At 38.6% G+C, this 13,760-nt stretch overlaps 1 protein-coding gene across 3 annotated transcripts in view; it reads right to left on the reverse strand.

The window, feature by feature from the left end:
* The window catches only part of LOC136251273 (ephrin type-A receptor 4-like), an 82,293-nt gene that overhangs the window by 35,708 nt on the left and 32,825 nt on the right, over nucleotides 1-13,760 (reverse strand). The window contains exons 3-4 of one of the 3 annotated variants that reach the window (XM_066043701.1): nucleotides 9,518-9,706; nucleotides 9,277-9,465 (exon numbers count right to left, since the gene is read on the reverse strand). In XM_066043701.1, coding sequence (XP_065899773.1) covers nucleotides 9,277-9,465; nucleotides 9,518-9,706 — 378 coding nt within the window. The remainder of the gene's footprint in view (nucleotides 1-9,276; nucleotides 9,466-9,517; nucleotides 9,707-13,760) is intronic. The other 2 variants (XM_066043702.1, XM_066043704.1) reach the window with 2 other exon arrangements.

Raw genomic sequence — 13,760 nt, forward strand, 5'->3', positions numbered from 1 at the left:
AATCTCGTGTCTGGACTCCAATCATGGTCTACCTTCATTCTGAAGTCTATCTCTTGCCCACCCTGCCACCCCCACCCTCCATCCCTTTGTGATACTACTTCGCTCATCCGACTGCTCAGATTTTCTATCTTATTTGGTGCGAAACTCTACAAGCAGCTACAAGTGCTATAGATTGATGCATCTTTTGTGTAAATTTCATATGCGTGCTTGCTATCCTTGACAAGTTATACTGACTTGAATTCTTTAAAACCATTTATATTGAAACCTCTAATGTGCGATTTGGAGCGTTTTTCCAAACTCTAGTCACAATTATTGGCATCAACATTATTGTAGCTATTTTATTAGCTGTACTTTTTTGATTTCACTTATTTCACTCAGGCTTTTGAAGGTCACACCCTTTTTTTTACAGCTTAGCTATTTTGTTTTAATTCTTTTTGTATGTATGTTGGGGTCATTTCATTTTAAAAGTAACTTATTATTCATTACTACTAGCAAAGTAGCGTGTTACAATTACATGTTACTGTAAAAATAAAAGTAACTAGTGAACTTTTGTAACTGAGATGTCTATTTAAAATTGTCAGAAATTCAGCTGCCTTATAATCTTTCTAGCTCCAGAACTTGTTCTGGTTACACATTAACCTGTCAACACATCGAATCGGCATGAAGTGTAAAGGTCACACGATTAGCTAAATACTGCTCACTTATTAAACTTGTGTCGTGGTGGCTTTCTGTAATGGTAGCAAGGATAATAGGTTACGTGTGTATAGTGTACTATGGTAGAAGGTAATTTGCTGTAGTCCTTTCCTCTTTAATTTTGTAAACAACCTCTTGCCCTCTTTACGGCCAACCTGTTTTGGAACTCGCCTGATACAGAATTAAATACTATCTAAAATGGTGGGAAACTCGCTACCTGTACACTGGTTGCTCTGGAAGGTAACTAATTGGTATAAAATTTGGTACAGGTAACTTAGAGCTACAACACACTGAATACTTAAAACCAACATTTCTCATTAATTTTTTTAAAATAGGCAATAAGACCAGTCTCCCAAACTAAATCACAAACTAGGAAAATATCATAGAAAACTTCCATTAGTATATCTGCACATGTAGGTGACTTCCCTTGTTTCACTATTTTTTACTTTTATGATCCCTAAAGAAGCTAATAATTTTCCTTGTAATTGTGAAATTATGAACTTTCTACTTACTATAGAGTAGATTTAGTTTTCATTTAAAAGGTAGAAATTAAGTGAGCTGAGCAGCACAGCAGCAGTTCAGTGGTGAAGGGTTTGGGAGTTGGTATGGAGATCTCTGGTTCGAACTCTTGACAACTTTTTTCCAATATTTTTTGCTGGTACTTTTTGACTGTTCTATTAGAATATTTTTACTGTACAAGTTGGCAACTCTGTAGCTGTCACTACAATTTCATTTTAACTAAAAAAGGCTTGAGCTATGATGGTCAACCTATACACAAATTGATTTTTATTTTTCCCTTAAGTGCAGGCATGGCAAAATGACCTTTAGTTACATATATAATTGTCCATAACTCTGTGAACATTTATCAGATTCATACATGAATCCTTACTGTATGTCAAATTTCAAAGAGATCAAGTTTGGCTTTTAAGTTTGGCTTTTGTACAGTATGCAAAAAGATTAAGATAAAGCAAGCCTACAAAAAAGACAAGTATTGTGCCTCACCTTTAGGGCTTACATTTTATAAGGTGATTTTTGACTTAGTACTTTGGTGGTGAAGGTGAGCTCTTTTGAGAAGAAACATGGAGCTATGCATTTGTGAAAAAAGCTTTTCTTTCTTCCTGTTAATATATCTAATCCAAAACAGCCAAGGTGTAAAAAAAGTGTGCGGCCCTCAAAAAGACTATGGTGAAAAAAGATGTGAAATCCAAGGTGGCGGCCAAGAAATGGCTGTGATGGTAGGTTAATGGTAAAAATTTTAATAACGACAATTCAGGTGAATTTTTGTGCCGCTTGGTATTGGCACAAAATTCACCTGAATTGTCATTATTAAAATTTTTACCATTAACCCACCATCACAGCCATTTCTTGGCCGCCACCTTGGATTTCACATCTTTTTTTACCATAGCCTTTTTGAGGGCCGCACACTTTTTTACAGCTTGGCTGTTTTGGATTAGATTTCATTTCTTTTTGTATTTGTATACTCCAAAGCCGGCCTATGGCCGGCTTTGGGACCTTTTTAACCTATCTTTTTTTCTTTATCACAGGAAGAAGAAAAGATGAAGTAGATGTACTTTAAATATTTTATCAGTAAATGTACAAATTATATATATATATAATACATATATTGATTACAGAAATCTCCATGGTGGTTTCTTTGTAACTGAACACTCTACAAGGTGACTTCTTCTAATTGCTCTCTCTACAGGGTGAATTGTTTGTAGCTGAACGATCTATAAGGTAATTTCTTCTAGCTGATCTCTCTACAGGGTGATATGTTTGTAGCTGAATTCTGTACAGGTGATTTGTTTGCAGCTGAACTCTTTACAGAATGGTTTCTTTGTAGCTGAACTATCTACAAGGTAACTTCTTCTAACTGATCTTTCTACAGGGCAATTTGTTTGTAGCTGAACTCTCTACATGATGGTTTCTTTGTAGCTGAATTCTCTGCAAGGTAACTTCTTCTAGATGATCTCTCTACAGGGCCATTTGTTTGTAGCTGAACTCTCTACATGGTGGTTTCTTTGTAACTGATCTCTATACAGGTTACTTGTTTCTAGCTGATCTCTTGAATTCTCTTCAGGGTGACTGCTCTATTAGGATGACTGCTCTATTAGAGTATCTCGATCTCGCACTTGCTGCACCAAGTTGGATTTCGTGTTATAACTCCGTGGCTTTAAGTCTGATTCTTCTACACCATTGAAGAACCTTTCTAAGATGATAACTCCATCTATACAGCGATTTTCAAAGCATTACCCTAAGCGGTTTACCTGGTAGGCGTGGCAAGCAGTCGTTTTTTATTAGCTAATCTCGATCGCGTAATTGTTACACACTGTTGGCTTTTTCGTTGTATCTTCCTGGTTTTAAGCTCGAATTCTTTCAAACCACAAAAGGTTTGAGGTTCAATAGTTAACCTATTCACCCACCGATTTTCAGCTGCTTCCCATACGCGGTTTACCCTGCACGCGTGACAACATATTGGTGTTATTTTTCGTGAATAATCGCTCATAACACTTTACCTGTTTATTGTATTCCAGCCAAAGTTGGTACAGAGATGCGCCTTTATACCCCCCTTCTGTGTGCCAAATTTCAAGGCAATCGGATATGGCGTTCGCGTTTTATAGCAGTTTGTGTAAGTGTGTAAAAAGAGGAAGAAAAATAATAAGAAAAAAAAACCAAGAAACTAAGCCAATTTGTGAAGTCGCATATCTCGGGAACGCTTGAAGCGATTTTGCTCAAATTTGGAATGTGAAGTGCTGAAATTGGAGGGAGTGTCCACAGCAAAAATCATCTTGTTTCATCAAGGAAGCACATAGCTACGGAGGTGCGAAAATTGCGTTTTCTTTCTTCCTGTCAATATACTCACGGGTGTTGCGCGCCAGCTTCTTGGGCCGCACGACACACTACCGTGTGTCTTGATAGCTGGGGTGAGCAGTGCCATTTCAGATGCGGTATGCATGGATTCACCAGTTATGATGATTATTTACAAAAAAAGTTAACAAACAAGTACACAAAAAAATTAGGAATTTTCAACTAGAGTAGGGACCATAGCACATCGATAAAAAGTACTGAAACAAGTTGGAGTAGTCCATGATATTAAATCACAGTAAAACAATAAAAAGTGTTATATCTCTACTGTGCATTTGCATTATGGTATATGGAGCACAGTAGGGATATAACACTTCTTATCGTTTTACTATCTTGCACTACTCCAGCTTCTTTCAGTACTTTTTATCGATGTGCTATGGTCCCTACTCTAGTTGAAAATTCAATTTTTTTGTGTGCTTGTACACGATCATAATTACAACTAATTTACCACATACACTTGTTGTAGATGCCAAATACCAAGGTTAATAATTGAAAGTTAATGGTATTCAATTTGTAAATCAACAGACTGTCAATAATTCAAACACATGTTTTGATCAAATTTGTTACTTAAGACTATATTCACAGGCAGAATAGATTAGAAAGCTTGAACAAAATATCAAGTACAAGGAAAAATTAGGAATTTTAAGGACTGAAACGGATAGGAATTTCACTATCCAGATATCCTATAATCAAAACTTTTCCGGATTAATGACATCATCACTTGCTATGAAACATTTTATGGTAAACATGTTTGTTTAATACCACAGAAACAAACATAAGATTCATATGAAAATAAAGTGGGGTTTGAATCTGTCAGAAACAAGATTGGCAGTTGGAGAAAACTCGAAGCAGCTTCTAAAAGACCCTGTTCAGGTACAACTGTAGTAAACAACTCTTTATATGGTGATAACTTTTCCACCAGGGGCGTAGCTAACATTCTGGATTGCCCGGGCACAAGGTCTGACTGACCCCATGCAAACTATTTAGCAAGAAACATGAGCCCATCACTGTGGACTCTGTATTACACATTTGCTTTTGAAAAACTGTTTAAAGTGCACTACTGATTACATGTACCTAGCTAGCTACTATGATACACTGCTGTTTGTGCAGCTTATTAGACTTTAAAAAAAAAAGCTTATTAGACTAAGATACTACTGCATGAATAATATAGAAGCTAAATCTAAACATTGATGGACTAACTTAGCCTCCAGCCCCAGTATCAGACTTCTTTTTCACTCTTCCGTCTGCCTGATACTGCAGCGTGTTTGTAAGCATATGCTTTATCAGTGACAACTCCAGCCCCAGCATCAACTCCTTTTACACTCTTTTGTCTTCTCTACTTGCACCGAGGACTCGACTTGCACACACTGAGCGCTTTTAATAGCATCATAGTTCGTATATTATCTATGATAGCATAACAACATTGAGAAAGCTTGAATAACAATGTCGCGGATCCTCTTAGTCCTGCCACCAGTAAGACGGGCACCACAACCAACTGAGAATTGGCTTTTGTCCGTCTTTCATCAGTATATACCATCAGACGTCTAGTACTGGTGTCCGCTGAGTGGTTTCACCACATGTTTGACTCATAACCCACGTAAAATCTTGAAAATGTTATCACGTGATGCTGGGCATTACATAGAAATTTATTTAAAAGACGGAGTAATTTTAGCAGACTCAAGTATACGTGATTTTTTGATGATACTATTATGGAAAGTATTACAAGGCGCTCCAAAAGATAGCAAGTGCGTATTTTAGTGTGTATTAATTATGGGGGCACCCAGGTGGGCACCGCTATTATCAAGCTTGCTATCCTGGCACCAGCAATGATTGCCCGGGCCTGTGCCCATGCAGGCCCGGGTGTAGCTACGCCCCTGTCTTCCACTACAACTTCTTCAGCAACCTTTGCAACTGTGCTTTGCCATTGGCAAAGAGCATGGTCACTCGCAAACAATCTAATTAACTTTCCAGCCAACTACTGTATCAGCTTTGGTACAACTAGCTTCAAATACCTTGTAGTGTCTCAATTGGAAATATGATTCATATCTCATGATGAGTCTTTAATTATGATAAATTTTTTAGAAACTATTCTGATGGCTTCAAATTACTATTCAGATAGTAAATTATTATTTGGATATCCAGATAATACAGATTAGAATTGAAACTGGGTCGGGTCATCCAGGTCACATTTTCTCCAGGTCACCCGGGTCTGACCCGGTTTACAGATTATCCAGGTCTGACCCGGATTGGATCATGTGAGAAACGAAATTGTTAGTTTGACGACGTAGAACTAATCGCACAGCTCATTCCAGAGCCACGCCCACTTATCGTGTTACAAACATATGCTCAACCATGCCCATTTATTGTTCTGTAGCACAAAACCGTGTCCGTTGCTGCATGCAAGCTTACATGGAGCTACACCCACTAATCGATTATTGTACGAGTTGTACATAGTCTAGTGTTGCAGCAAGATAAGTACTTTTGTGAGCCACTCCCACTTTAATATATCGGTAAATTGTAATAGTAGGTATGCACAAAGCCACACTCAATTACTGTCTGTAAACTCACAGTAGCTACGTGGAGCCAAACCCACTGACTGATTTTAAATTATAAACTTACCGGCTTAGCTATCACATAACTACTCGTTTACTTAACACGAATTGAACGCTCAAAACGTAGTTCGCTCGTTCGAGACTACCCGAAACATAGCTCTTATCGTACACCTCGACTTTAATTAATCCGGGTCTGACCCGGGTTGCTATCCGGGTCAGTGGGTCATCCGGGTCAGTCAGTAGTGACCCGGTTTCAACGCTGATACAGATATCTGTTTCAGTTCTACTTACCAGGTCAAACAGGCCTGGCATGGTTCAACTACTACCACATCAAATATCATTTGAATATCAAATTTTTGCATCAAAAAATCCTACTGATCTAAAATTTATTTATTTATTATCAATTTACCACGAGGGAAGGAACAGCACAAAAGGCAAGCCTGTACAAGGTACTGTCCTAGTACAAAACACATACAAACACTAAACAAAACACACACAAAATAACACTTACAAAACAAAACAAATCAACAACAATTATAATTACATTTACAAAACAACAAATCAACAACAATAAAAATTACATTTAAAAATTACAACAAAAATGTTTGTAAATAGCGTTGCGAAAAACAGAACAGCTCTCAATTCCCAGAATACTGATCGGCACTTTGTTCCACACAAAACAAACATGACAAAATAAGAATATCGTCTAGCATTGATTGATGAAGGTGGGGGTATGAGGGTAAGGCGATGGCTCAGTATGCTTAGGCATAGTGTTGTATGTACAATAGTTTGAAAACTTAATAGAACCAGCATGACGAATGTCTTGAAGAGCACACACTGACAAATAGTCCCCACCTGGCAGATAAGGATGGTAAACACAGCTTCTATAGCACACATCATGAGGAATAGACCAAGAGTGTGTAGTTTGGTTCCAGCGACTGCCACAAACCCACCGTGCAGCACGCCTCTGAACAGCCTCTAACAGGTTCACATCTTTCACGGCATGAGGAGATCAAACCACACAAGTGTACTCCAACAGTGGCCTAACAATAGCTTTGTAAGCTCTATATTTGGCTTCTAAATCACACCCCAACATAGTATGTCGTAAAACATTTAAAATCCTGGTGGCCTTTGAGGCAGCAAATTGCAATTTATCATTTATATGGATATCCAGGTATTTCACAAGATTGGTCCACCGAACTGGTTGACTATCAGTAATATACTGTAAGTAAAGGAAATTGGCTTCCTCTTGTTCGTGATGGATAAAGCCTCACACTTTTGGGGACTCAGATTAAGTTGCCACCGTTTAGACCATGCCACTATAACCGAAAGATCATGCTGCAGAAGCTGGCAATCCCCCACTGATTTCACATTAAAATAAAGTAACACATCATCAGCAAACAACTTCAATTTACACACCTTGGGTATTGTAATTAAATCATCCACATAAAGCAAGAACAATAGTGGACCCAAAACAGATCCCTGCGGCACTCCAGAAGTGACTGAAACCCAATCAGAGTAAGTACCATTCACAACAACCCTTTGAAACTTCTTGGTAAGGAAGAATCTCACCCACTCCAACAAATTACCACATATCCCAAGGGACTCCAATTTCAAGAGTAGGCGTTCATGTTGAACAGAATTGAATGTTTTTGCATAGTCCAAAAACAAACAATGAATAGACTCACGATGCTCCAACAACAGAGACCAGTCATCTACAGCTTGAAGTAATACAGTTACTGTAGAACGATTCTGCTGAAAGCCGTAAATGCCAATATCATCAATATATTATAACAACTTTTGCAAGCCAAATGTGCTAGTTTGCTTCTCAAAGCTCTTGCTAAACCCATACTTAGTCACCTTCATCCATAGGCCTGGTCTAGCAACACAAAATCCACTGAAATACATGGTGTAGGTGAGCCAGATACTATAATGGTATCATAGGCAGCTGGGTCAGCCAAGGCACTGAATCTAATGCATGCATACCTCATTGTCATTCGATTCAAGTAAGTTTAAAGCCCTCTATGTACTTGAAATGGGTTTTGAATATATTTTTACAATGAGAATTTAATCATGTGAGTGCAATTCCATACATTGGATTGCTTTAATTGTTTATTGGACAAGATAGTAACATCAATAGGTGTTTTTAAGCTTTGCATCTTTGCTATTGGAGACTTATTCAGCACCCATTCTGGTATTTGTTTGCAAAAGTTGCATCTTTGCCATCAAATCTCAGCTTACTGATGGCTCAGCTAGATGGCCAACAAGCTTCAATTTTTGCTATACTTCTCAGGCAGGTACTTTAACTAGTACTGGTCCTTGCTGATCTATTACACAGTTGCTGCCATAATCGTCTTGTGGTCAACAACAAGAAAGCTGTTGTCAAAATGCCACACAGATCATGCTGTCAGTACATAAAGTATGTAGCTATCGTAGTGCAAGTGTGGCTTGAAAGTACTGAGAGTATAAATTAGCTGTTGTATCACAGCAGGAGTAGTTATTGACACAAGTCATGAGGCAAAGCCAAGGACAAGTTTTAATAATTATGACTGCAGTGATGTAACTGGCTTATTATATTCAAGTAAAAGACTGTCAATACTTTGATGTATTAATTGCTATACATACAGATGACTGTTGATATCATGACAGCATATCACTTTTGAATTTTCCAAAAATCATGCATAACTCCTTGTTTATTATTCACTCCATACAAATTTGGACATAAATGTGCTGTATTATGCTCTTACTACTACCCAAATTCGAAGTAAAATACGCATGAGTTATATGAATTTATCTAAAGTATACAAACTGAAAGAAGATTAAAACAATAGAAAATAAAGGTGCACATCTCACTGAAAGCTGAGTGGATTCAGCTCAAATTAAAATTTGGAAAAGAAACCTAGGAGGTACCCCTCCCTGAGGGAGATTCCACAGCAAAAATAGTTAATTTCCTTTAATGTACTATTGAGCTACAAATTCAGGCTGTACTTGGTAGCATGGCACACTATTGTGTGTCTTGTTGTTAATGAAAGATGCCATGCTGCTGGCAAGACTTCTGAAGAGCAGAGAGATTCACCTAAACTTACTTTCAAACTGTTTTTGAACAAAATATGTATGTGAATATCTTTCATTCATGTGTATTTTGCAAATACCACATCATATATACCTCTTTTACACACATCATCACTACCACTCCAGCTCCCATCACTCTGACAGGTCCTAGTGTCACTACCAGTTAGCTCATAACCAGTGTTACATGTGAAACTACAAGTGTCTCCATAGGAAGGAACTCCATCATCTCCCAGTGAACAAGTAATCATTCCATTATTAGGATCAGTAAGTGATGGACAGGGAACTAAAGTAAAATAATATATTACATAGTCCTAATCCATATGTTTACACTGTACCTCTTCTACACACATCATCACTACCACTCCAGCTCCCATTACTCTGGCAGGTCCTAGTGTCACTACCAGTTAGCTCATAACCAGTGTTACATGTGAAACTACAGGTATCTTTATACACAAAGTTTGGGCCTTTCATTAGTGGACAAGAGGTCATCCCATTTAGTGGATCCTCCAACACTGGGCATGTCACTACAATAAATAAAACACATAAACTGCTATAATGTAATTTGTTTTAGTTTTGTGCAACACTTATAAGAGTTTTTGTGTAAAAAATATTTTTGTCTGACTTTACTTACATGACTGCTCTATTAGAGTATATTGATTTTTGTAGCACTGAAACCCCACAGTACTAAGAAAGATTGTCTGACACATTTATTGATGCTTGATGTACAAAGCCAATATACCCCTGTAGCTACAGAATTAAAGTTAATAAGCCACACAGTTATTGCTTGGAAGCTTTGGCTAGTAGCTAAAATATAATTATGTTACTGGATATTGGAAGAACAATCCAAATCGCATATTAAAAGTTTCGAGAAAAATGGTTTTAAAGTCAGTGCAACTTGAACAAGCATGCATATGAAATTTACACAAGAGGTGCATCAACCTATATTACCTTTCAGACCACTTCCAGTGTTTGTACAGTTTTCTGCAAAATAAGATAGAAAATCTGAGCAGTTGGATGAGCAAAGTAGTATCACCAGTGCTCACAAAAGGGCAGAAAGTGGAGGGTGGGCAAGAAATAGACTTCAGAAATGGAAACACACCAGCATTGAAGTCCAAAAATGAGATTACAGGGCAGTGCTGGCTTCTTAGTGGCTGATTTGTTACAAAATCAACAGAAAATTGTTTGGCCAACTATATAGTAGCACACCTCTGATTTTTGCCAAGGCAGGTGTTTCACAAGGCCAGAAACCATCATTCAAGCTCACAACACCACCCAGAAAAGACATCTCAAGCTTGAGTAGTTGAATAGGGTTAAAACTAGTAGTATATAACTAGTATGTATGATAGTGTAGCAATTCACTAGTGGTGTTAGTTTAATTTTTGCCTGATGTGTGATTTGGATCAGTTTTGTAAAATATGGTAACATATGTGACTGTCTCTGGGAAAACCAGTCTTATCGCCCATTTAAAAGTATCGAGAAATGCTGGTTTTAAATATTCAGAGTGTTGTGGCTGGCCAATGGTGATAGCTACGCTTACCAAATTTTCACATGTTTTACAACAATTTCTTACTTCCAGATCATCCACTAAAGAAGTAGTCAACAGCTAAGTTTCCCACCATTTTAGATAGTTTTTAAACTGAGGTTGACTGTATCAGGTGAGCTCCAAAAAGGGTGGGAGGCGGGCAAGATGGTGTTCAAAAATTGAAAAGGAACATGTTGGGATGAATTAGGCCAAGTTATGGGCCATTCAGGGCTCAGAACTGGCTAAAACGAAAGGAAATTTACAGCACAGATCATTGTCCAATGCCACGGAGCTGTACAGCCACACACAGCCATCTCCTGGTTGACCAGCGCTCCATCAAGACCCCAGACCACTTGTACGGCTCACCACTGTGCTTGAAAAAAGCAGCCAGCAAAATCAGACCACTTTACTCTGGTCGATGAGTGAAGTTTGATAGTGCATTCATTAAGCTTTGTGTTTGTGTGAAAAAAATCAAACTTCCTGTCTTGGGCGATAAGAATGGCTTTTGCAGATCCAGTCACATATATAAGTGAAGGAAAATTGGAAATTAGTAGTAGGGACCATAGCAATAAAAAGTGATGAAACCAGGGAGATTATCACTAGAATGTTTACATTAATCTCCATGAGCCATATTGATGTCAGCAAAGAGTTCATAATATACAAGTGACATGCATGATGAAAGCCACAATGGGAGTGGTTAAGGTGGGTAATGCTATGTAGCTAACAAGCTCTATCAGAAGCTTGACAAGCGAGTTGACAAGTCACAATTGTGAAGCAAGTTTAATACACCATGTGTGGTGTGGCACAAGAATTATGCTTGAAACATCTTCTCTAGTGACTGTACGTTCTTCACGCTTTCACACCTTATTTATAAGACATCTGCCAATTATCAACGCTTGAATGAGGCGTGATATTAAATGGAGTTTAAAAGATTTCTGCTTAAAACGCCTTCCCTAGGGAACTTATGGTTCTGCACGCTTTTACAACTTGTTTATCAGACAATAGGGCTTGTGTACACATCGTGTTTTTAAAAGTTATTGTAGGGATTAGAGGTTTGATCGAAGAAAATACGCAAATGGACAATCCAGAATTAGATAATGTCAGTGCTATACGGACTGTATAAACACGACTATGTTGACTAGTATAACATGACGGTAAGTGTACATAAGGTACAGAAATAAAATGAAATATGTGACTGGATCTACGAAAACCGTTCTTATCGCCCAAGACAGGAAGTTTGATTTTTTCACACAAACACAAAGCTTAATGAATGCACTATCAAGTTTCACTGCCACAGTCGACCAGAATAAAGTGGTCTGCTTTTGCTGGCTGCTTTTCTAGAGCACAGTGGCGAGCCGTACGAGTGGTCTGGGGTCTTGATGGAGCCCTGGCCAACCAGGAGATGGCTGTGTGTGGCTGTACAGCTCTGTGGTGTTGGACAATGACCTGTGCTGTAAATTTCCTTTCATTTTAGCCAGTTCTGAGCCCTGAATGGCCTATAACTTGGCCTAATTCATCCCAGCACGTCTCTTTTCAATTTTTGAACACCATCTTGCCCGCCTTCCAGGGCCCCCGCCTCCCACCCTTCTGGAGCTCGCCTGATACAGACAACCTCGGTTTAAAAACTATCTAAAATGGCGGGAAACTTAGCTGTTGACTACTTCTTCAGTGGATGATCAGGAAGGTAAGAAATTGTTGTGAAACGTGTGAAAATTTGGTATGCGTAGCTACCACCATTGGCCAGCTACAACACACAGAATATTTAAAACCGACGTTTCTCGATACTTTTAAATGGGCGATAAGACCGGTTTTCCCAGAGACAGTCACATATGTGTAATACGCCTATTTTTATATTTTAGTGAGGTCGCAAGACGATGATGACGACTCCTAAAGATTTTTTAAACACGTAATGCAATACAAATCCATTGAGAGATGTTGCAAAATCCAGGGCTAATATTGTGAAACCATCCCTACACGTAAATAACTCACAGTAGTGGCCGCACATCTTTTAATTGGGTGTGCGCTTCGTAGTTTCTTGGCCGCGCGTCTTTTAATTGGGCATGCGCTTCGTAGTTTCTTGGCCGCGCGACTCACTACCGTGAGTCTTGATATATACCATATAGTACGATAGTAACTGTATAGTAGGGACCACAAAGCAGTAGGTGTGGCCCACAAACTAGCATCACCCAGATACCAGCCTCAATTTTTCCTGACGATGATAATGCAGTATTGGTTAGGTAAATCAGCCCAAAAAAGCCTTCAGATCGGCCCAAAATGTTTTCAACAATGCAAGTCGCTATGGAATTTAAAAAAAAATTATTGAACGGAATTTTCTACTGACTGACTGACTGACTGATGTTTTCAGACAAGCGTACCTTGATAACGGCTGCAGCTAGGGGCTTAATTTTTTCACTGTTCGACGTCGCTTCGGCCCGAGATGTGCCTTTTGGCATGCCACAGTGCATACCATGCATTCTTCATGGACTTATCATTGTCCTCCTTTGTGTCCCATTCATCTTTGCTAACAGCGCAAGGTGTCGATTTGGCGATAGCGGCACGTGATGGCTTCCCTTTGTAACAGAAATTGTCCGTATTTTTCGTAGTGACTATTTTGATAGCAGAGGTGCTTTTCAAGCAGTTCTTGATTCGTACTGCTGTGTAACGGGTTGAACATAGCTGACAACAAAGCGTAATGGATACTTCACTTTCAGACGATAATTAATATAACTGGGGCGCGCAGCACCATTTCTTTCTTTCAGTATGCGTGGATTTCAGAGGTGCTTTTCAAACAGTTCTTGATTCGAAATGCTGCGTAACGGGTTGAACATAGCTGACAACGAAGCGTAATGGATACTTCACTTTTCAGATGATAATTGGGGTGCGTGGTGCCATTTCAGATGCGGTATGTGTGGGTTCACCAGTCATAATAATTTATTTACAAAAATGTTAACAAACAAGTACACAGAAAAATTTTGAATTTTCAACTAGAGTAGGGACCATAGCACATCGATAAAAAGTACTGAAACAAGTTGGAGTAGTGTACGATATTAAATGTA

Source organism: Dysidea avara, chromosome 3 (genome assembly GCF_963678975.1).
Source record: "Dysidea avara chromosome 3, odDysAvar1.4, whole genome shotgun sequence".
NCBI classification, from domain to species: Eukaryota; Metazoa; Porifera; class Demospongiae; order Dictyoceratida; family Dysideidae; genus Dysidea; species Dysidea avara.